The sequence below is a fragment of the Impatiens glandulifera genome, chromosome 4 (assembly GCF_907164915.1).
Source record: "Impatiens glandulifera chromosome 4, dImpGla2.1, whole genome shotgun sequence".
NCBI classification, from domain to species: Eukaryota; Viridiplantae; Streptophyta; class Magnoliopsida; order Ericales; family Balsaminaceae; genus Impatiens; species Impatiens glandulifera.
In genome coordinates, this window is record NC_061865.1 from 52,041,626 (window position 1) to 52,067,085 (window position 25,460).

General features: G+C 24.2%; 1 protein-coding gene and 6 non-coding genes across 7 annotated transcripts; all 7 read left to right on the forward strand.

The window, feature by feature from the left end:
• Positions 1-560: 560 nt before the first annotated feature.
• On the forward strand, positions 561-3,453 carry LOC124936036 (probable peroxygenase 4). Its single transcript, XM_047476485.1, has 5 exons — positions 561-824; positions 897-982; positions 2,642-2,736; positions 2,887-3,012; positions 3,104-3,453. Exons 1-5 carry the CDS (start codon positions 686-688, stop codon positions 3,258-3,260), a joined length of 603 nt encoding a protein of 200 aa, XP_047332441.1. The 5' UTR covers positions 561-685; the 3' UTR covers positions 3,261-3,453.
• A 4,068-nt stretch (positions 3,454-7,521) lies between these two features.
• Positions 7,522-7,625, forward strand: LOC124937163. The gene has a single exon (XR_007099273.1). It is a non-coding gene; the product is annotated as a small nucleolar RNA Z107/R87 (small nucleolar RNA).
• A 54-nt stretch (positions 7,626-7,679) lies between these two features.
• Positions 7,680-7,784, forward strand: LOC124937133. Its single transcript, XR_007099244.1, has one exon. It is a non-coding gene; the product is annotated as a small nucleolar RNA R30/Z108 (small nucleolar RNA).
• A 98-nt stretch (positions 7,785-7,882) lies between these two features.
• LOC124937165 lies at positions 7,883-7,985 on the forward strand. The gene has a single exon (XR_007099275.1). It is a non-coding gene; the product is annotated as a small nucleolar RNA Z107/R87 (small nucleolar RNA).
• Positions 7,986-8,885: 900 nt separating this feature from the next.
• LOC124937130 lies at positions 8,886-8,987 on the forward strand. Its single transcript, XR_007099241.1, has one exon. It is a non-coding gene; the product is annotated as a small nucleolar RNA R30/Z108 (small nucleolar RNA).
• Positions 8,988-9,464: 477 nt separating this feature from the next.
• On the forward strand, positions 9,465-9,566 carry LOC124937131. Its single transcript, XR_007099242.1, has one exon. It is a non-coding gene; the product is annotated as a small nucleolar RNA R30/Z108 (small nucleolar RNA).
• Positions 9,567-10,005: 439 nt separating this feature from the next.
• On the forward strand, positions 10,006-10,107 carry LOC124937132. Its single transcript, XR_007099243.1, has one exon. It is a non-coding gene; the product is annotated as a small nucleolar RNA R30/Z108 (small nucleolar RNA).
• The last annotated feature ends 15,353 nt before the right edge of the window (positions 10,108-25,460 follow it).

Consider the following 25,460-nt stretch of genomic DNA (forward strand, 5'->3'; position numbering starts at 1 on the left):
TTGTAATTAAGAATAAAATCCAAGATAGGATATACACAATTATTTTAAAAATTACTAAACTATTAATCTTTTTTTTATATAGAATTTTAAATTCCGTTCCACCTCAATACAACTAATAACTTTAAGCCTTGTTCGTTATAGGTTTTATTTTAATTTTTCAAAATCAAATTTAAAATCAATCACTTTTCATATATCATTCATTTCATTAACCAAAATATTAAAATACCCTTTATTTTAAATTATTATTTTATATTTTATTTATATATATCAATACCCCTTTAAGTATTTAAAAAAAAATAATCATTACCTCCTCAAAATCATCACCCATCATTCAACTTTTCTCTCTCTTGATTTTTTAAAAAACCCATAAACGAACAAGTCCTAAGTTTATATCCATTTTTTTTTAATTTTAATTTTTTTTTTCTGATATATATATTCATACTTTCAAATTAAAAAAGAAATGAGAAAAATACAATATAAATCTGAAAAGCATGGCACAAATAGTGTGTTAAATAATTGTTAGCCGTTTTACTTTCTTTTCACATTTCTCTTTCTTTCTCTCTCTCTCTTCCCCTGTTTTTATTCTCCTATTTAAACAAGTATCCTTCTCCTCTGTTCTTAAAGCAATCTTAAATCTCTTCCTTCTCTCATAAGAAATACAGATCAAGAAAGAAAGAATCCATCCATGGCGTTGTTGAAGGTTTCAAGTACAGACGATCTTCAGAATCATCATCATCACGACGATGAAAATGTTCTTCAAAAGCATGTTGCGTTCTTCGATCGCAACCATGACGGTGTTATTTATCCATGGGAAACCTTCCAAGGTTCGATCGATCCATTTCAATTCACTTTCATATTTTTTTTTTTCATTTATCGATTCGAATCTTCTTCTTCAGGATTACGAGCTATTGGCGCCGGTATTTTACTTTCCTCCTTCGCCGCCGTTTTCATCAACGCCGGCCTCAGTCGGAAAACTCGACCTGTATGTACTCTTTCTCTCTCTATCTCTAGAACCTTCATTTCTAATCTCAAAAATAAATTAATTATTTATTGATTTATTAGGCAATTATAGGTAAGACACATTTCTCTATAAATAAAATATATTAAAAAACTTATCAATAATTTCTAAAATAAAAATAAAATCTAACCTAGCATTTGTCCATTTCTCATTAATTATCACTTTAAATTTATGACTAAAATCTAAAAAAACACTTATTTATATTAGTATTCTTTATATTAGTTTTTTTGAAAGTATTTTTTATTATCTCATAATTAAAAATAAATAAAAAATTAATTTTTTGATAAATTTTAAATTATGTTATAAAATAAATTGATAATGTTTTTTTTTTGGCAATAGATGAAAATTTAAGTTTAAAATAGGCTCAAAATAATGAGGATCTGGATTTTTTTTATTTATTATTAAAAAGGTGACTTGTTTAAGTCAAATCACAAGAAATATGTTTATAAATGAAGATATAAAAAAAAGTTATTAATTTAATATCAATAATCACTTAAATTTTTATTATTAATTTTAATCACAATAACAAAGATTTCTCTAAGATATGGGAATATTTTGTAATAATTTTATTTTGTAGGTAACAAAATTTTATTTAATAAAAAAATTGATTTATTTGGGTCAAATAACAGAATAACCATAATATTTATACTTCAAAATATAAAAAGTAGAGTTAATTGATAATTTAAATAATTTTAGTGAAATAAAATTTTATTTTATTTAAATTAAATTAAAATAAATATAAACTATTTTATGTAATAAAATTTAGTTTTGCAAATATCCATACCAATTTTCGCCTAACTAAATATAATAAATAATAGTATTAATTAAGAACAGTGACAGATCTGTCGGCTGGAAAATATTTTTTTTATGGTTTTATCTCAGTTTTATTATAAAATTAGGAAAAAAATAATTTTTAAAATTAAGACTTTAGAGGATAAAGTGTATCTAAGAATAATGGTTTAGAGAGAGGAAAATTAGTGGGTAATTTTATCATTGATAGGAAAATTAGTGGGTAATTTTATTATTGATACGAGAAATTATTTGATTTGATGATTAATAAGATATTTAAGTTTTAGAATAAAAACTAGTTTAAAAACACACTTTCATCAAACGAGATCCAGAGGTGTATTGTAAGGTGGGGTATACGTGGAGCGGTTTGGTTAGACAATTGATTGAAAATTTATTAATAAAATTTATTTGAAATAATTAAACCAATAATGTCAACTTTTGATACAATTGATATTTTAAAATAAAATAATAAATAATTAAATGTGTGGCTGGTGTAAATTGGTACATTATATGCTTTTCAATTAATGATTTGGTTCAGTTTGGTAGCTACATTTGTTGATTTTATTTATTTGTTCACACACTAAATAATTATATATAAAATTTAATTAATAAATAATAATAATCATAAAATGTTTTGTATGAAAGGTTTTCTTTTGTTGAATTTTTTTAATTATTACTTTTTATATTTTTCACTTATATGGCATTTCAATGGTTATTTTACAAAATTTATGATAAATGATAATTCGACCACTAAATTGAGTAATCGAATTATCAGTTACATTCGGTTTGGCCGGTTCAATTTTGACGAGTTTTTTCGATTTATTCATGGTGTAGGGAAAATTTCCGTCTCTCCTATTTCCTATAGAGATAAAGAACATAGAGAAAGCCAAACATACAAGTGATTCTGGTGTATACGACACTGAAGGAAGGTATATTGATTATTTAACATTCTAATATAGAGAATAGAAAAGTCTTATAATTTTCTAATTTAGCTCCATTACCAAAAACATTTAATTTAAATTTGGGGGCTAGAAAAAAACACACATTTTGACAAAACATGTTTGTGAATTTCTTGAAAGGTTTGTGGCAACAAGGTTTGAGGAGATGTTCAACCAGCACGCCCTAACATATCCCGACGCGTTAACTGGCGATGAATTGAAAGCATTATTGCATGCGAATAGGGTTCCCAAAGACTATCTTGGATGGTAATTACTCGTCTTTTTTCACTTGTTTACGAGGAATTAGTAACGACATTGTTAAATAACCGTCGATAAATGTTTACTTTGTGATCTCTAGGGTTGCGGCTTATGCGGAGTGGAAGGTTTTGTACATTCTGGGGAAGGATGAGAATGGATTATTGAAGAAAGATTCTGTAAGAGGTGTATATGATGGAAGTCTCTTTCAGAATATGGAAGAAGGGATCAGAAAGAAGAAGGAAAAGATGAATTCTTAAATTGCCAAATTGCCAAATTGCTCTGCCTTTATTGTTTAAATATATATATAATCCACATTTAGAGGATTGTTTAAGTAACTTATAGAATTGATGTGTTATTTGTATACATTGTGAATTATTATTGCTAATAATTGTTGATTTGTTTGTATGAAAATGTGAAGAATCAAATATATTGTGAAGTATTTTCTTTTATTTATATATAGGGATCTCAAAATGCTTTGATTTAAAATATAATATTAGTGTTCACCATGACAGGAGAAAATGGAAGAAGAATGTCTTAAGCAATCTCGAGTTTTTTTGTTTTTTATTTAGTTTGAATGAATAAATATTATTAAATTTGTTAATATATATATAATTAAAATATATTTTAAAATATTATTTTATTTAAATTAACACCCCAGTATTTAAAAAAAATCGTTCAAAACGTTTTAAAAATCCAGTGATTCTTGAGAATGAAAGGTCTAATAATGACTAAAACAAATGTTTTCTTTTATGCATAATGTACAGAATGAAAGTGACTTATTAATAATTATTATTTTTTAGTTTAAAATTAGCACTTTTCTAAATTATTCATTATCATTCACTTCAATTTAAAATTTTGATTAGTTGAATAACCTAGTCATTTTAATTAAAACTTGTTTATTTTAAACAAAAATGAAAAAAATTGTTATCAACATTAGAAATACATTGGATTCTTAATTGAAAATATAATATATATTCCTTTTATTTATGATTGATGTTTAACAAAAATAAAAATAAAAAATACAATTAAAATCATTTTTCATTTAGCATTTAGATTGATTTAGTACTTAGAAACCTCTTACATATAAGATTTGAATGAATTTTTTACTACTTTGACAATACATTGAGATGAACAATTTTTACTAGGCATAAAATTTCTCAATATTATTTATCAACCATCACAAATATGAGTTTTAGGACTATAGTCCACAATGTTCAATTTTTTAAAAACAAATTGATTTGTTTTATAAATAATAATAATAATAATGTTTAATTTTATTTTTTTTTTAATATATATATATATATATATATATATATATATATATATATATATATATATATATATATATATATATATATATATATATATATATATATAAAAGAGTAAATAGATATTTGAGTCGGATCATGGGTTGACCCACCCATAACTTCAAACGGTTAAAAATAAAAATAAAAATGTAATATATACGTTTCGAATTTGCAACCTAACAAAATAAGTACAACCCTTTAACCAAGTGTGATTGTGATGTGGTTAGCCGAGGGATAAGAGGCCGGTAGCAAATGAGAGTGGTTAAAAAATATGAATCAAATGTGTGATTGTGATGTGGTTAATATAGGGATAAGAGGGCGGTAACAAATAATAGTGTTTAAAAAATATGAATTAAAGATTTGATTAAGTAAAGTGTCAGGTCACGAAGTTAAATGTCGATTGATATTGATGGTTGATTTGTCTATGGATAAAAGACGTGTGAAAGTGTTATTGAGATTTGATTTATCGAGAGATAAGAGATTAATAAAAAAGGATTGTGAAGTCACGAGATTGTAGGTCAATTGAGATTGGTGGTTGGTTTGCTGAGAGATAAAAGACGTGTGATTGAGATTAGTGGTTGGTGTGTCAAGAGATAATATATACGTGAAAATGTGATTAAGATTGATGGTTGATTTGTCGATGGATAAGAGATGTGTAAAAATATGATTGAGATTGATGGTTAGTTTACCGATGGATAAAAGACTAGTGAAGTGTGATTGAAATGTAATTTCCAAGTGATACGAGGTTGATAACAAAGTATCATGAGGTGACGAAATTAAAGGTCGATTGAGATTGATGGTTGGTTTGCCGATTGATGAGAGACGTGTGAAAGTGTGATTTTGATTGGTAGTTGGTTTACTGTTAGATAATATGTCGGTAACATTAGGATTGATAGTTGGTTTGTCAAGAGATAAAGATAATAGTAACAAGGGACTGTAAAGTCACAAGTTTAAATGATTGTGATTGTTTGTTTGTTGATGGATCAAAGGCATGTAAGTGTGAAAGTATGAGGTTACGAGATAAGAGGTCGATTGAGATTGATAATTGGTTTACTAATGAATAAGAGGTCGGTAACATTAGAATAAATGATTAGTTTACCGAGGGATAAGAGGTCGATTTAGGTCGGTGGTTAGTTTATCGAGAGATAATAGAGGCATGTTAAAGTATGATTGGTGGTTAATGGTTGATTTGTCAAGTGATAAGTGGCGTGTGAAAGTGTGATGTCACGAGATGGAGAGGTTCATTGAGATTGATGGTTGATTTGGCGAGAGATAAGAGGCGTGTGAAAGTAATTAGGTCACGAGATGAGATGTCAATTGACATTGGTGGTTGATTTGTCGGGGGATAAGAGGACGATAACAAATGAGTGTAAGATCACGAGATTAGAGGTCAATTGTGATTTGTACTTTGTTTATTGAGGATTTATAAACATGTGAAAGTATGAAGTCAATAGTTAGTTTGCCGAGAGATAAGAGAGACGTGTGAAATGTGATTGTGATTGGTAGTTAGTGATTGGTTTGATGAGGGATAAGAGGCATGTAAAAGTATGATGTCACGAGAGAGGTTCGTTAGGATTGGTGGTTCGTTTGGCGAGAGATAAGAGACGTGTGAAAATAATGAGGTCACGTGATGAGACATTAATTGGAATTAGTGGTTGGTTTATCGAGGGATAAGAGGTCATTAACAAAGAATCGTAAGGTCACGAGATTAAAGGTCAAATGTGATTAGTAGTTGATTTGTCGATGGATTATGAGCTTGTGAAAGTATGAAGTCATGAGATGAGAGGTCGATGAGATTAGTGGCTGGTTTGATGAATAAGAAGCCGATGAGATTGAGATTGATAGTTGGTTTTCTGAGGGATAAAAGATCAGTAACAAAAAATCGTAAAATCACGTGATTAAATGTCATTCTGATTGGTGGTTAAAAATATATGTGAATGAAATTTTGATTGACTGAAGTGTGAGGTTACAATATTAGAGATTGATTGAGATTGGTGGTTGATTTTCCGAAGGATAAGAGGCGTCTAAAGTGCGAGGTTACGAGATGGAAGGTCAATCGGGATTTTGGTAGTTAATTTGACGAGAAATAAGATACGTGTGAAAGTGTGTGAGGTTATAATATTAGTAATGAGAATTGTCTATTGGGAAAATTAATATTCATGGTTAAATGTGTGACTGAGATAGTTGATTGTCCGAAGTGTGAAAATGATGTCACAAGATGAGAGATCGATTGTATTGACGGTTGGTTTGCTGAAGTGAGGGTAAAGAGGTCGCGTTATTGATATGAGATGGTTGATGTACCAAATACTCGAGATGAGGTCACGAGATTAGTAATAAGATATTCGTTAGAGAACAAAAAATATTGGTGGTTAAATATATGAATGAAATTTGTTGGTTTACCGAAGAAGTGTGGGTAAAAAGGTTGGTGATATGATTAGATTGTTGATTTGCTAAAATTGATGATAAAAAATGTTTGTATTGTTGAGATGGTTGAGTGCAGAAGTGAAGCAACGAGATTAGTAATATGAGAGGTCTATTATGTAAGAAAATATATTGTTAGTTAATCGAGAAATGTGAATAAAAGGTTGAAGAGGAAGAGGTCGGTGTTGATGATAAAAAAGTTAAAGGAATGCTTTTTTTTTTAATCAAATTTGTTATATGAATAACGAAACAACGATGAATGAGAGGAGAAAAACGATCACTAAGTTATTCTAACTATTGAAAGCTCTCTCATGTTTAGACCATAAATACTGACGATGAAGAAGATAATGAAGACGATAAAACGATGATGTGTGATGACGACCACAAAAATGTGAGTATTTTAATTTCAATTTTGTTAATGTGATTTTTTTTATCCTTATAACCAAGAGCCTTATATTAGTTTTTTTTTTTTTAATTTACTTAATAATTATATATTTTTTTAATTTCTTATTGAGATGATGATTTAGATTAAATAATCTTATTTTTTGATTTTTTTTTTTCAAAAACTAATATTTTGAAAAATAAAAATAAAAAAATGAAGAAGCAGTGACAAAGCCCAAATTAAACCTGGGCCTATGGCTATGGTGTTTATGGAAACCCTAACCAGCCTCGTCGACTCGTTCGCGCTATATATTTGTATCATCCTACCTCTTGAAAAACAGAACACAAGATTCAGCAGCAGCCATCTATTATATCTCTCATCTGTTTAATTATTTATTAATTTCTATAAGATCGCTATGAGGACTTCATAAAATTCAAGCTCAACAGACCGGAATGCAGGTTTCTCTTTATAAGAGATTCATGCGTGTCGATTACCTCATGAACTGAGCGATCTTCTCTTAAATGCATTTATTTGATCAAATCTTATGAATTTGTTTTGTCGGAGATTCAGATCACAATGACGATAAAAAGCTCCCTCTTCTGAATAAGAAGTTGTAGACAATTGTAGGCAGAATCGAACCTAATTTTAATACTTGCCACTACTGAGAGTGATCTGAATTTCCCAATTTTTAGTGTTTCTTTGTGTTCCTTGACATTGATTCTTCATTTTTGTTAATGTTTATATTTGTTAAGTGTATATATGGAGATAAATTTGCGATGAAGACTTCATCAAATTCAAGCTCAACAGACCGGAATGCAGGTTTCTCTATTTTGAGAATTTTGCGTGTCGATTATATCATCAACTGAGCAATTATCTCTCTTCAGTCTCTATTTTGGACCCGACAAAAACGGGTCAAATGTGCTGACCTAAAATGACTTGATGTTTCTTTTTTGGTTGAGTTTGTATTTTTTTTTTACTTTTTTTTAATGAATTTTTAAGTTACTTTATGATTTAGCTTCAATTTTGTATGTGAATTATTTACCATGAGTTGAATTAGGTAAATTGGGTCGAGTTTGGGTCAATAACAAATAAATATGTTAAGTTTATGTTAGAAATTTTGACACGTTCAAGTTAGTATTGTTGCTCAACTCGAATCTACCAACTTGAAACAACCTGAATTGCTATTTTGATTGAATTGTATGAAAGATTGAGATTACAATGACTATAGTAAGCTCCCTATTCTGAAGTTGAAGTTGTGAACAATCGCAGGCAGAATCGAACCTAATTTAATATTTGCCAATACTTAGTGATCTTAATCTCGATTTTCTTGTTTTATTTGAATTTTTGTTTTTTTCAAATTGTTTTTATATGATTCTGAGAAATGAATGCACGTTTGTGTGTCAATGATGATGAAGCAATATAATTTTTTCCAACACTTGGACTGAATTTTGATGTATTTAAAGCTTCTGAATTTGATACATAAACATGTTTTTAATATAATTTTATTAACTTCATTTTAACTATTTTATGTAGTTCAAAATGTTGTTTTTTTTATAAATTCAAGGTATTTTTGTGTGAGATAAAAAAATTGAAAAGCTAATTAAGCACATAACCTACAAATGCTTTAATCATTTAACTAAGTGTAAAATTTGTTGCCTAATGGGTTTGAACTATATTACGTTAACCTGTAAATCCAAACCAACTAATCTAAAATTTACTCGAATTGTTAATTTTTATATATTAGTTTGATTGAATTTTATGAAAGGTTAGATTGAGATTATAATGACGATAATAAGCTCACTCTTCTGATGTTGAAGTTGTGGACAACCGCTGGCAGAATCGAACCTAATTTAATACTTGCTACTACTGAGTGATCTTAATCTCGATTTTCTTATTTTATTTGCTATTTTTTTTAATTTGATTTTAAATGTTTCCGAGAAATCAATGCAATTGATTTTGTTTGTGTTGTCACGGATGATGAAGCAATAATAATTTTTTCCAACACTTGGACTGAATTTTTTGATGTATTTAAAGCTTCTGAATTTCATACATAAACATGTTTTTAATATAATTTTATTAACTTAAGTTTAACTATTTTATGCAGTTCAAAATATTATTTTTTATAAATTCAAGTGTATTTGTGTGTGAGATAAAAAAAAATTGGGAAACGGGTTAAGCACGTAACCCGCAAATACTTTAAACATTTAACTAGGCACAAAATTTGTTGCTCGATAAGTTTGAACTCAGGTTATTATTTCGTTAACATGTAAATTCGAACCAACCAATCTAAAACTGACTCGAATTGTTACTTTTTATATATTAGTTGGATTGAATTGTATGAAAGATTAGATTGAGATTACAAAGATGATAATAAGCTCCCTCTTCTGAAGTTGAAATTGTGGACAACCGACCGCAGAATCGAACCTAATGTAATACTTGCCACTACTGAGTGATCTTAATCTCGATTTTCTTATTTATTTGATTTTTTTTTCAATTTGATTTTATATGATTCTGAGAAATCAATAATTTTTTCCAACACTTGGACTGAATTTTTGATGTATGTAAAGCTTCTAAATTTCATACATAAATATGTTTTTAATATAATTTTATTAACTTAAGTTTAACTATTTTATTCGGTTCAAAATATTGTTTTTTATAAATTCAGTGCAGTGCATTGATGTGTGAAATAAAAAAAATTGAAAAACGTGTTAAGCACGTAACTGCAAAACCTTAATCATATTTAACTAGGCACAAAATGCACCAAATTTGTTACCTGATAGGTTTGAATTCAGGTTAGTATTTCGTTAACCTGTTCGAACCAACAAATCTAAAACTGACTTGAATTGCTACTTTTTATATATTAGTTTGATTGAATTGTATGAAAGGTTAGATTGAGATTACAATAATGATAATAAGCTCCCTCTTCTGAAGTTCAAGTTGTGGACAATTGTCGGCAGAATTGAACCTAATTTAATACTTGCCATGACTGAGTGATCTTAATCTCAATTTTCTTATTTATTTGATTTTTTTTTCAATTTGATTTTATATGATTATGAGAAATCAATGCAATTGATTTTGTTTGTGTGTCAATGATGATGAAACAATAATAATTTTTTCCAACACTTGGACTGAATTTTTGATGTATTTAAAGCTTCTGAATTTCATACATAAAACATGTTTTTAATATAATTTTATTAACTTAAGTTTAACTATTTAATGCAGTTCAAAATGTTGTTTTTTTTATAAATTCAAGTGTATTGGTGTGTGAGATAAAAAAAATTGGAAGATGAGTTAAGCATATAACCCCGTAAATACATTAATCATTTAACTAGGCGCAAAATTTATTGCTGGATAGGTTTGAATACTCATGTTAGTATTTCGTTAACTTGTAAATTCAAACCAACCAATCTAAAACTGACTCGAATTGCTACTTTTTATATTTTTAGTTTATTGAATTGTATGAAAGGTTAAATTTAGATTACAATGACCATAATAAGCTCCATCTTTTGAAGTCAAACTTAATTTAATACTTGGCAATGCTGTGTGATCTTAATCTCAATTTTCTTATTTTATTTGAATTTTCGTTTTTTTTATTGTTTGATATTATTCTGATAAATCAATGCACTTGTGTGTCAATGATGATGAAGCAATAATAAAATTTTCCAAAAACTGGACTGAATTTTTGATGTATATAAAGCTTTTGAATTTCATACATAAACATGTTTTTATTATAATTTTATTAACTTAAATTTAACTATTTTGTGTAGTTCAATTTTTTTTTTTATAAATTCAAGTGTATTGGTGTGTAGGAGATCATATATGTGAGCTGATATTGAAATATCTTAGGACATCATTGTACAACTCCAAGTAATGTGATGAATTATTGGTTTCTTTTTCCATTGAACACAATAGTGGCCTTGTGTACTTTCTACCCATATGTTTTAATGTATAAAAAGATTATATATATATATATATATATATATATATATATATATATATTTAGAAACAAGCAAAACTAAATTAAAATACAAATAGCCATTTCAAATATATATATTTATAATATGTAATACAATGGATATTTCTTTAATTAAAGAATTTTAAGAAACTCAAGAAAATGACATTTTATTTTTTCACACACAACTTTAATATCAATGCTTAAAATATCCAACTCACATTAAAATAAACAATAGTAGAACAAAATGAGAAAAAAATGACGTGATATCACCTTATTGATTGAAAAAAAGAAAAAATCTTGTGTTAAGATATCTACTCTCTTAAATTGTCTTTCCCAATCATTTCTCCTATATACTACAATAAAAGGAAAAAAATTGCATGAATGATATCTCAACAAAATAATTAAATTTATTAGCTTAGAGTGCTACTTCTTCTTCTAATCACTGATGTTCATAGGCATAATTATCTCTCATTTTAATCATGGCAATTGCAAAATCTGCTTTGAACTTTAAAAGCCTCTTACTATTTTCAACCACATATTTATATGTCTTTTCACTGAGAAGCTCTAATTGGAGAAAACCTTACTTAATAATCAAAATTTTGAAGAAGATGGTATCAAAATTAGGGGTGTAAAAAAATACCGATATTAAAGGTATATCAAAAATATCATACCGTAATATATTAAAAATATCGATTTTTAAAGTATACCGAAAAAAAGGTAAGGTATGATACCGATACCGAAATTATTGATAAGGTAAATGTATGAGATTTTTAAAATTTTGGTATATCGAGATATACCGAAATAGTTTTTATAAGTTAAAATATATATAATATATATAATATATATATAATACTTATAAGAAAATAATTAAATAAATTTGATATTAATTTAATTATAAAAATATTATTTTTGGGTATAATATTTCAAAGGTATAATACCGATACCGTATCGAAATTAAGGTATACAAAAATCAAGGTAAGGTAAATATATGAATATTTTGTATATCGAAATTAAGATATAACGAAATTAAGGTATACTGAAATCAAGGTAAGGTAAATGTATGCATTTTTTGTATACCAAAATTTTCGGTAAGATATAAGTTATGGATAAAACATTAAAGTATACCGTACCGACCCACTCTTAGTTGAAATAATTAATAATTAAGTTTAGCTTCATCAAGAGGCACTAGATTAGTCGAACTATTATCCAATCTATGAGGGCACACATGGGTTGGAGCTTTCGGAAAGCCATCGTGGATTTGAATATTATTGTATATTATGTCACAAAATGTTAAACATTATGCTTGTCCTATCCTATAAGATCCTATTATAAAAATTCATTTTTGGATGTTAATTTTTAGTTTCAAATAAAGATATAGTTTAAATGTCTTAATTAGCTTATTTAGTCGATAATGCCATTATGTCTCTTTCTTTGAGGTCATATAAATTAAAATTCTTGTGTTGAAGCTAGTATTGAATAATGGCAACGTCAGGCTCGAGAAAAATCTAATCTAAACATACAATAAAACAAAATATAAAGATAAAATGGTAATGAATAATAAAGAACACAAGATATAACGAGGTTCAGCAACAATATCTACATCCTCGGAGAATCGTCAATTCTATTGATTTTCTATGGAATAATGGTCCGAATAAACCTATATTACAATGTCTCTATTTATATGAGTACATTAAAAGCCAAAAAGACTAAACTATTACTCCTAAATCCAATAAAAACTTACAACTCATTACAATTTATAAACTCTAATAAAATATGAATCAAAACCTCAATAAAATAAAATAAACACGCTTTAATTTTTTATTTCTAAAGTGGAGAACTTAAGACTTTAAAAATCACTTCATCGTGTGGGTATAGTTGTAACTTTGAAATCCTTAACAAATTGAACAAAAAACAATCATGAAATTGAAGACCAACAAGAGAGGCTGCCATACGAGTTTCTTTATGACGTTAAGGACATTAGAACATGTTTTGTGACCGAACCATGGAGTTTGAGGTATTCCATAAGTGTGACGACACAATAGCCTATTGATAACTACAATAAAGTAATACAAATAAATCAGTTTTTCGGTGAACTCATGGCGGGCATGATCTTGTTAACAATATATAATCTTAAAATCAATTATTTTGAGATTTAAGAATGTGTATGGCACGAGATAATGTTTTTTTATAGGTGAGATTTGATAATTGGGTCATGTGATTGAACATGTGTATGCATAATTCCATTTTGGCTTTTTTAAAAAGGATATAATAAAAAAAGTAGAGATAAAGAATAAAGGTATATTAACTCTTCATGTCCATCCATGATATGGCTTGCAATACTTTTGTTCATAACCTTTTATGGACACTATTTTTTTTTTCTTTTTTTATAACTTTAATAATAACTCGGAATTTCAAATTGTGAAGTTGAAAAAGAAGTCTGAAATCTCAATTGTCCCTAGTAAGACGACCATTTTACAATTCTGACATATTTTATTTTATTTTATATATATCCTTAAAAATAATTTCGTTTTTTCTTCTTTCATCTTTCCTTTTTTGGCGAAGTGAGTATCGCCCTAAGGTAAAGAGAACTATGAGATCGATAGACCACTAACTAGGGGTGTGTACCTCTTTGATAAAGACTTTCCTCCTCATAAAATAAAATAATAACCCGTAATTTTTTTATTTATACGGTATCTGTATCGAAAGTTTCGGTATATAAAAAGTCATACCGTTACCGACGTACCATAACATTATTCTGATATACCGAAATCTCAATATGATACAAGTAACATACCAATCATACCGAATATTGACTGTATACCGCGATTTCGATACAATATCAATTATATCGTTCATACAGAATAATATTCAATTTAATTATATTTTGATTTGATTTTTAAAAATTAAGATTTTATAATTAAATTCAGATAAATCTATTTAGAGTAAACAATAAATTTATTAAAGTGAAAGAGAGAAAAAATAGCAAATTTTAGAGTTAGAATCTTAAATCTATTTAGAAAAAGAATTAAATTTATTAAATTTTGATTTGATTTTATAAAAAGTTCATAATCATGCATGAATTTAATTCTTGAAATAAAAATAAAAATTTAATTATTTATAAATAATATATATTTTTTAATTTATAAATATTATTTCGATATAATTTTGAAAATATCATATCTTTACGGTAAGTATATTTTCGATATTAGTATTATATATTCATACCTTATCATTTTTTGTATACCAACAAAATTGATATTTTCGATGTTTTATAATGCGATATTTTTTATATACTCAGTTTAATTTTTAAATAAAAGAAAACTTATTTATAATGTTAGAACATATATTTTAACTTTTTAATAATTTATTTTATCAATTAAATTATACTAATTTATATAATTTCAATATTATATATCTCAAATAGGATTTTAAAAATATTAATTTTTTTTGCTTAACATAGCTCGACAAGAATGACTGTGAAATACCTTAGAAATGTTTTATTATTCTACAAAAAAAAACATAAAAAAAAACACTCCAATTTATTCCCAAAATCAAAATCTTTTGGATAGACAATTATTCAAATAATGCAACATCTCATTAATCAAACTATTTTCCAATCAAATCTGTCAAAATAATTTTAACAATATCTAAAATCTGTCAAATAATTAAATTAAATACCAAAATACACTAATTTGATTTCTTATAACATATTTTTACTAAATAAAACTTTTATTATTGTAATTTGTATCCATATTCAGTCTATCTAAACAATATATAACTTTGGTATCTAGATCTTATATTCTTATCTTGTTAATATTATATTCTTAAAGATTTAATAAAAATATTACAACAATCACTTTTACAAAAATTAATGATTACAATAATTTTTTTAAAAAAATAAAAAAAATATGAGATATGTATGTAAAGACCATTATTTGAAAAGGAAAGGATAGAGAGCTAGAAAAATATGACAGAAATATGTAGGGAAATGATATGACATATTTTAAGTAGATTGAAAATTTAATAAGAGAGAGAATTATCAATTTTTCAATCCACTTAAAACATGCCACATCATTTTCCTACACATTTCTGTCGTATCTTTCCCGCTCTTTATCATTTCTCATTTTAAAAATCTCATGTTCAAATACAATTGAAAATAAATACCAAACAATAAATTAAACAGAAAAAATAATACGTTCTAATACAATAAAATACAATTGAGATCATTATTAAAAATAAAATAAAAATCAATGGTACTACATTCTAAACTTTAGCTTATAAAGAAAGAAACGTATAACTTGATTCTAATTATAAACCTGAAACGTTTCCAATGTTTTCTTTAAATAATTTAAATTATCATCTAGCATAAGTTTTATTATAAATAAATAAAGTATCCTATAATTCAAATTATATATATACCCACTGATCTGTTTTATAAATAAATAAAGTATCCTAGTAAGAAAGTATCTACCCACTGATTTGTTTTATTTCTTCAAATAATTTAAAATATATACCAAATACAAATTATAAATAACTACTCAACTCAGTTTGTTTGAAAGTGTTCAGATTATTGAATCGAAATCCGTAATAATTTAAATACTTTGAGTTGAAATATAGATTCGAACATAAGTTAATGAGTATGACTATAAGTTATATCAAATGTTTTTTCTTTTATTATTATTTTTTATTTAATAAAAATGAAAAATATATATATTAAAAATTAATAAACACGTAATTAATTATTAAAGTTAAAAAATAATATATAAAAACTCATTTATCATTTTAGCTATATTTTATATATTTTTTAATAAATAATATAATTATATTTTTACTAATTATTTTATAATATATATAATTATATATTATATATAACAACCTGTTTAAATAAAAATATTATATTTTTATTATTTATCATATTTTTATATTAATATTTTTTTAATTCTCTATATTTATTAGATACATTTTTATTTTAATAATTCTATTTGTATTAATTATTTTATAATATATTATATATATATATGAATTATTTTTAAAAATTATATATTATATATATACCAATTTATTTAAAACTTAATTTGTAATATATTTAGATAAAAATAAATTAATGATTATTTGTTTACATTTTATATTTGATATGAAATGATAAATAATATTATTTAATACTAAAAAATATATTAATTTATTAATAAAAAGAGAAATATTATTTTTGAATTGTATAAAAAATAAATTGAAATTTTAAAATTTGTATTAGTTTACAAAATATGTAGTATACATACACAAAATTATAAATAAAATTAATCAATAACAAGTAGTTTAATAGTTAAACTAATCTCTTCCACACTCGAGACTATAGTTCGAATTCTTACTTATACAAATTTAAGTGAATTATATGTATAAATAAAAGTTTGGTTGTGGTTTGAGACTATAGTTCGAATTCTTGCCAATGCAAATTTAAGTGAATTATATATATATTATATATATATATATATATATATATATATATAAATAAAAGACTGGTCGTGGTTAGTTGACCGAGGAATAAGAGACCAGTAACCAAATATCGTGAGGTCACAAGATTAGAGGTCGATTGAGATTGGTAATTGGTTTGCCAATGAATACTAGACGTGTGATTAGAGTATGGTTTTCCAATGAATAAGAGGTTGATAACAAAAGATCGCGAGTGTTGAGGTGTTCCTTGCCATTACGGACGAGTTTTAAATTCAGGGTAAACGGGTCAGGGTTTCTTTTATGAAAACGGGTTAGAGTATAAATACTTTTTTTTGGTATTTTTATCATAACATACAGTAAGATTGAGAGAGAGTGAATTACAGATCTAGGATTTTCTGGTTTCCTTCTTCTTCTTGTTCTTTGGCTGATCCAGAGAGAAAGATTGGGGGAGCTTTTGTGGAGTAGTCCAATCATTCCTAGTGTAATCACTTCTTTCATTTGAGAGTAGGGCATGTAAGTTTCTACTATTGACATTTCTTTGATTTAATGAAACTTATCCCTCCCGTGGACGTAAGTTGATTTTGACCGAACCACGTATATTGTGTTGTCGTTTAGTGCTTTGTGCTATTTTAGTCTTCGTAATCTGTTTGTCGTCATAGACGATTTGGAAACTGATTTGTCACAGGTTTGATTTCGGAGAAGATCCATAGTTTTGCTGTTGCAAAACCCAACAGTGAGGTCACGAGATTAGAGGGCGATTGAAATTGGTGGTTAGTTTGCCGAGGGATAAGAGAGCCACGGGAAAGTGTGATTGTGATTGGTGGTTGGTAATTGATTTGACGAAGATATACATGTGAAAGTAATGAGGTCACGAGATAAGATGTCAATTGGAATTAATGGTTGATTTGTTGAGAGGGATAAGAGGCCGATAACAAAGGATTGTAAGCTCACGAGATTAGATGTCTCAATTAAGATTGATGATTAAAAATATATTTGAATGAGATGTTGATTTGATCGAAGTGTGAACACTTGTAGTAAAATGAATAATAGAAAGACTATTTCATGATATATGTTAAAGAACATGATTATGATTATATGTTACTTTTCTTGCCAATTTTTGACACTCATTAATATAACAATGAGCTTTAATGACAATTTATATAAATTAACTAATTTGATTGTATGAATGTGACACTTAATACTATAAAGATATATAAGGTTGAGTATCTTCTAAAAATATTTTTCAACTTTTTGATTTATTAGATTTGTTATTTACAATGCAAGATTTTAGAATTATTTTTTTCTTGGAAGTCTCTCCCAACTAATTTGTAATATCTTTGTAATTTGTTTATCAAAATGTACGATAAAAAGAATATGAACTCTCTCACTTAAAATTGTGATTTCGATTACAAATTAACTTAACAATTAACATCCCAAAATTTGTGTACCATTAGGGATGACAATGAGTCTGTTCGGAGCGGGAAATGCATTAACATCCCCGCCCCGTTTTTATTTCGGGGATTCTTTTAATACCATCCTCGCCCCGTTCAGATTCGTACAATTTTGGGAAATTTCCGCAAGGCACCGTTAATAAAATATTTAAAAATAATAATTATTTTTATATAAACGATTTTTTTAATATAATATAATTGTAATATATTGAAATTTTATATTATTATAAAGAAATAAATTTATGACTCTTATAAAATATTATGAATAAATAAATATATTGGTGATTTAATATATTTAATTATGTTTATAGTGTTCGGGGTAGAATTGGGGTGAAATCGTGACGGTCGGGGCAGAGGATACAAATACCATCCCCGCCCCACCCCCATTCGGTTTCGGAGAAAAATCGTCCCAAACAGGACAATTTAGTTTCGTTTTCATGGGGCGGTTTCAAATTGTCATCCTTATGTACCATTTTGAATGCTTCTAAAACAAACACACCAAGTTAGAGTTGGTTTTCCGAAACTAAATAAAATGAAAAATATCCTCATAAATGTTGTGTATTGTATTTTGGTTAGAGATTTTCTATTCCGGTTTCATTTCATACCAAACTCAAGTTTCGATCAAACAATCAGCTATTTAAAGTCTCATCTGACACTCAAATTAATGTTACAAAATATCTTTATTCTAAATAATATGAATTTTCTTTCTATCATTTTCATGGTTGTGCATTCCTATTTTAAGTTGAAATGAAGTGTTTAAGAATATTATGGACATTATGAAATAAGAAAATTTTTAGCTTTAATTTTTTTTTTCGATTACCAACATTGCAGTTAACCAATTTCATACCAGATATATAATAAAATAAAAGTAATTGCAGCATAAATCAAATAAATATACTACATTTTAACGATAATGAACCGTCAATTTTATTGATAAGTAGTACTATAGCTGAGAAAGTAAAAAAAAATGACAAATAAAAAGAGAGTTATCACATATATCTAGATATTTAAAACATCTCACAATTTTCCCTAGAGTTTTATCTTTCATCAGGTCAATTTTCTCAGCAAATTTAGAGATGAACATATTCAATTTTAATGCTACTAGAGTTATTTCCCTTAATTGTAGGGTCATTTTACACATGATAAACAATTTTTTAAAGATAAATATTGTTGATTACAATTTAGAATAAGATAAAAGATAAAAGATAAGTATAAATTAATTACATTATAACGTTAAAATTATAATATTATATAAATCACACCACCATTCATGAATATTATTAACAAAATTGAGTGAGTTTAAAAAAAATGACATATTTTTATACTAATAAATTATATTTTAAAATTTTTTTTTCTCATTTTTATAATATTAAGTACTTTAAAAGATAAATCTTCTTTTAAACGGTTAAGAGAAGACTCATATAATTTAACAAATTAATCATTAATAAAATAATCAAAAATTTTAACAATTTAATAAAAAAAATATTATAAATAAAATAAACAAATAACAATTACAGAATTAAAGGAGAGGAGAGCACATGGAGTCGCTCCGGTGATGTGAGACCCAACTTTTACTATCTATGAACTGTTTTTATGACCTTACATTTTAGAAGGTTAGCGGGACATGGGAGCCTTTCAAGATAGATTGGTCCAGTTCCTACTGTAATTCATAAGAATATATCCGAGCTTTTCCTGGCCTTTTCTCTCTTGCTTATCTGCTTTTTTATATTTAATCGGTCCACCTCATTATCCGGATCAATTTCAGATATAAAAACTTTATTATTGACCTAAAAATATTATAATTTGACATATTATAATAAATAAATATATTTATCAAACAAATTTTAGAATTAATAAAAAAATAATAATATAAAATTTAAATAACACCACTATATTATATTAGTCAACTTTTAGGTGGTACAATTTAGCTTCACAATACTTCTTATCCTTAGAATAATTTGTCGAACTATAAATGTGAAAATATTTGCATTGTTTTTATTATAAAAAAAATAAAAATATATTTTTAAATATCTTAAATCAAAGATTATAATATAAAAAATATCATAGTTATAAAAAAAATATGATCTTTAGGCACATTTTATATAAAAAAAATAAAACAATAAAAATTAACTAATAAGTTTTGCTTACAAATACAAACTACATTATCAAACTATTTGAAAAAAAATAAGTTCTTTTAAAAGGTTAAACTAAATATTTTTAGAAAAATAAAATAAAGTTATAAAAATTTCAAAATTAATGTAATTTTCTAATTAACTTTTAATGATATGATATTTATTTTAGATTCATTATCTACCTATTTATTATTCAATTCCAAATTCAAGAAAAATAATAAAAGAAAAAATATAATTCATATATTTATATACATAATCAATCAAAAAATATAATTAAATTATAAGATAGAAAACAAAAAGTCAATAAAAAAATAAATTAAACTTAAAATAATATTTAAGAAATTTTGATAAAAATAAAAAAATACAAGTTTAGTACATCAAATTTAAAATTACATTATTATTATTATTATATAATAAATGTTTGAAAATATTTAAACTTAATTTAGATATAATCAAATAAAAGTTATATTATCTTATGTCATTTTTTTTTAAATCATATAAATTTTTTGATTTTTTTTATTAAATATTATTTTATATGAGATAATAACATTTAAATTTAATATATATATAATTAAATAAATAAATAATATTATGAGTTTATAACTATAATTTTAAAAATAATTTATTTTTATTTTAAGTTATTTAAACTTAAAATAAAAATTGAGAAAATTTGATTGAAGAAGAAAAATAAATTTTAAAATTACATTATTATTATTATTATATAAATAAAGGTTATATCATTTCATATCATTTTTTTACATTATATAAATTTTTTAAATAAAAAATATTTTATAAATTTATAATTTTATAATTTTAATTATAAAAATTATTATATCCATATAAAAATGTACTATTAACAAAAACATAAAAAATTAAATCTCACTCTAAAAAAATAATTAATCTTTTTTTTTATGTAAGGTAAATAAAGTATATATTATTATTTTTCTTATATTAAATTAAATCTCTCAACTCTAATTTAATTTATAGACATTTGTAGATTTACTAGATGGTTCTTAATTCTTAAAGATTAGATTATTGACTCTAATTTTTAGTTTTTTTTTTGTCTTAATTTCTTGTGTCAAAATGCTATGCGAATCCTTTGAATTTTTATATAATTTTGTTGATTGTTTTTTTAAAAATATTTTTTTTACAATAATAAAAAAACAAATTCATAATCAAATGAAGATAACATTACTCTTCATTTTACGAACTTTATAAAAAACGAAATTAGAATTCATTTTATAAAAAAAAAACTAACATAATTCAATAGTCAATACCCGATTTTAACTTAAAAAATGAATAAATATAAATAAATTATATTGGCTTAAAACTTAATTTATCTTTTGAATGATGTTTGAAAAAAGAGGATTGTTGTTAGACTTTTAAACTATTTTATTAAATATATTTTTTATTTTTATATATTTCTAATTGTAATTACAAAATTATAATTTTTTTTTTTTTATACAAGGTTAATTTTTGTTAGAAAATTTTTCATCACAAAAGAAACGATGTAATTTACTCGAAGATAAGAGAGGGGATAAACTCATGCGGGGTGAATGATATAATAGTATATAACACATTTTACCTATAATTGATATAGTTTGATATTATAGTTCAGCATTTAAATAAGTATTTATAACCAATTTTCAAAAAATCTCTTTTTTCTAAGACTAACCTAGTCCAAAAAATTTGAAAGTAGGTCATGGAAAATTTAGATTAATAAAACTCCTTCACTAAATTATAAAAAAATTCTCTTAAATAGTATCTGGTAAAAAAGAAGATTAACCAAATGATACAAATTCTATATTTATAATCAAAGATTAAGTAAGTATTAATATATTTTGTTCAATAAAAAATATATCACTACTAATAGTAACTTAATTGTAATAATAATATTAACTTAAAGTAAGATATATGTTTATATAATATAAAATATGTTTCGATCATATGTATATTAATTATTTTTAGTTCTTAAGGTTGACTGCATCAATTTTTTGCAATGAGTTTCAATAAATTTAGTAAAAGAATGGTTGAGACCTTTGTATTTTTCATAAAGTTAGAAGGTGTAGATATACAAGAGTCAAGACAAAAATATATATATATATATATTTTAGAGATAGATCACACTCGGTCACTGTGAAGATGAAATTACGCTGTAGTACAAGAAAAATGCAGAAAAATTATCAAATAATAAAAAAATATTGTCCACAAATAAATAGTTTCTTTAACAACCAAATTAAAAAAATTCTCTTAAAAAAATTCAAACTAAAAAAATAGTATTATTTAAAGAAAAAATAAGTTGGCTCAATCAAATTTTCTTGAGACCTTTGTATTTTTTTATAGAGTGAGATAGTATTGATATATAAGAGTCAGGACAAAAAAAGAATATTTTAGAGATAGAACTTTGTTTGAAAGTTTAAATCACACTCGGTCATTGTGGAGATGAAACCACTGTAGTAGTATAGTAAAGTGATTACAGATATTAATAACATTAAAAAAAATGCAGAAAATTACTAAATAATAAAAGTTGTGATATAAAAAAAAATATTGTCCCAAATAAATAGTTTCTTGAACAACCAAATTAAAAAAATTCTCTTAAAACAATTCAAACTAAAATAATAATAATATTATTTAAAGAAAAAATAAGTTGGCTCAATCAAATTCTCTTTAGACCTTTGTATTTTTAATAAAGTGAGATAGTGTAGATATACAAGAGTCAACATAAAAATAAGAATATTTTAGAGATAGAACTTTGTTAAAAAATTTACATCATAGTCATTTTAGAGATGAAACCACACTTTAGTAGAGTGATCACAATAACATTTAAGAAAAATGCAGAAAATTACCAAATAATAAAAACTGTGATATAAAAAAATAATATTGTCCACAAATAAATGATTTCTTGAACAACCAAATTAAAAAAATTCTCTTAAGCAATATATATATATATATATAAATAAAGATTAGAGATATAAAAAAAAATTAGGTACGAAATTAATATATATATATAGATTTATTTGAGAGAAATATTTAATATTGTTATTTAAAATATTTATTTATATATAACCACCTATTTATAATAAATAGTCTTAACTTACCTAATATATATATAATTTTAATTTTTTATATATTATGATAAGTAGAAAGTAGAAAAAAATTTAATTAAAAAAAAGAGTAATATTAGGAATTAATTAGAAAGATAAATTATGAAATGAAAAAATTCTTGAATATAAAATAATGAATTGAGATAGAAATCATAATGAATTTGTGTATAAACCTTCATATTCATCTATTAAACATTATTATATATTGTTATTATATATATAAATAAATATGTTATTAATATTATATATTTTAATATAAAAAATATTAATAAAAAAATATTTTATATTATTAGTGTGAAAAAATATAAAAATTTAGATAGTAAGTAGAAAAAAATACTTAATAATTAGATTAAAAAAGAGAAATATATATATTATGAAAGATATTTATTCTCATACTTAAAATGCATTAAACATCTTAGTAATTTATCCCAACCTAAAAACTCAAACTCAAAAAAATATTCTCATAATATTCATTTTTATAATAAATTTTAATTTTTTCAATATTATCTATATATTTATCTAAAATTAGAAATTGAACTCATAACTTTATAACAACTTATTAATTACTTTTAAATTCTCGTTCAATTATTTATATAACTGCATAAAATAAATTAAACATTATTACATAAACACAAATTATATCTCACAAACAAAAAAAATACAACAAAACAAAACAAACCTTGTTAAAATTATTATTATTATTATTATATATATATATATATAAAGATTAGAGATAAAAAAAATTAAGTACGAAATTAATATATATAGATTTTAGTTGAGAGAAATATTTAATATTGTTATTTAAAATATTTATTTATATATAACCACCTATTTGAAATAAATAGTCATAACTTACCTAATATATATATATATATATAATTTTAAATTTTTATATATTATGAAAGTGAAAAAAAAATTAAATTAAAAAAAAGAGTAATATTAGGAATTAATTAGAAAGATAAATTATAAAATGAAAAAATTCTTGAATATAAAATAAAGAAATTAATTTAGAAAGTAAAGTAATTACATATAGAGTTAATTAATAGAGAGAAATTATGAAATGAGATAGAAATCCTAATAAATTTGTGTATAAACTTTCATATTCATTCATTATTATATATATTGTTATTATATATAAAAATAAATATGTTAGGTAATATTATATATTTTAATATAAAAAATATTTTATATTATTAGTGTGAAAAAATATAAATATGTATATAGTGAAAGTAAGAAAAAAAATACTTAATAATTAGATTAAGAAAAAGAGTGAAATATATAAAGAAATTAATTTAGAAAGTAGAGTAACTTATAGAGTTAATAATTTGTGTATAAACCTTCATATTCATCTATTAAACATTATTATATATATTGTTATTATATATATATATATATATATATATATATAAATATGTTATGTAATATTATATATCTTTATGTAAAAATATTAATAAAAAAATATTTTATATTATTAGTGTGAAATATATAAAAATTTATACAATAAGTAGAAAAAAATACTTAATAATTAAATAAAGAAAGAGAAATATATATATTATGAAAGAAATTTATACATCTCTAACCCAAATATCTATTCTCATACTTAAAATGCAGTAAACATCTCAGTAATTTATCTCCAGCCTAAAAATTCAAACTCAAAAGAATATTCTCAGAATATTCATTTTTATAATAAATTTTAATTTTTTCAATATTATCTATATATTTATCTAAAATTACAAATTGAACCCATAACTTTACAATAACTATTAATTCTTTTAAAATTCTCATTCAATTATTTATACCACTGCATAAAATAAATTAAACATTATTACATAAACACAAATTACATCTCACAAACAAAAAAAATACAACAAAACAAACCTTATTAAAATTATCATAAATTAAACATATAAATAAATTATATAAATAAATTAAAATATAAATAAATAAAATATGTAAACAAATTAAAATATAAATAAGTTATATAAATTAATTAAAAAAAAAAACTAAAATGACTGAAATGAAAGTTTTGAAAACCTTTTGAGTATGTGAACAGTGTCCCTGCATATTTGGGTTTGGGGGAGAAAGATTTTGTAGAAAAACTTAAAATGCAGTTGAGTGACCTATAATAGAGTTGTTTGCTGGTGGGTTAGAGATGATCTTATATTATGAGAGAGAAAATAAGTAAGATAAATAAATTAGGAAAAAGAAATTACCTGAATGATTGTAGAGTTAGAAGCTACAAAAGGAGACCGAGGAT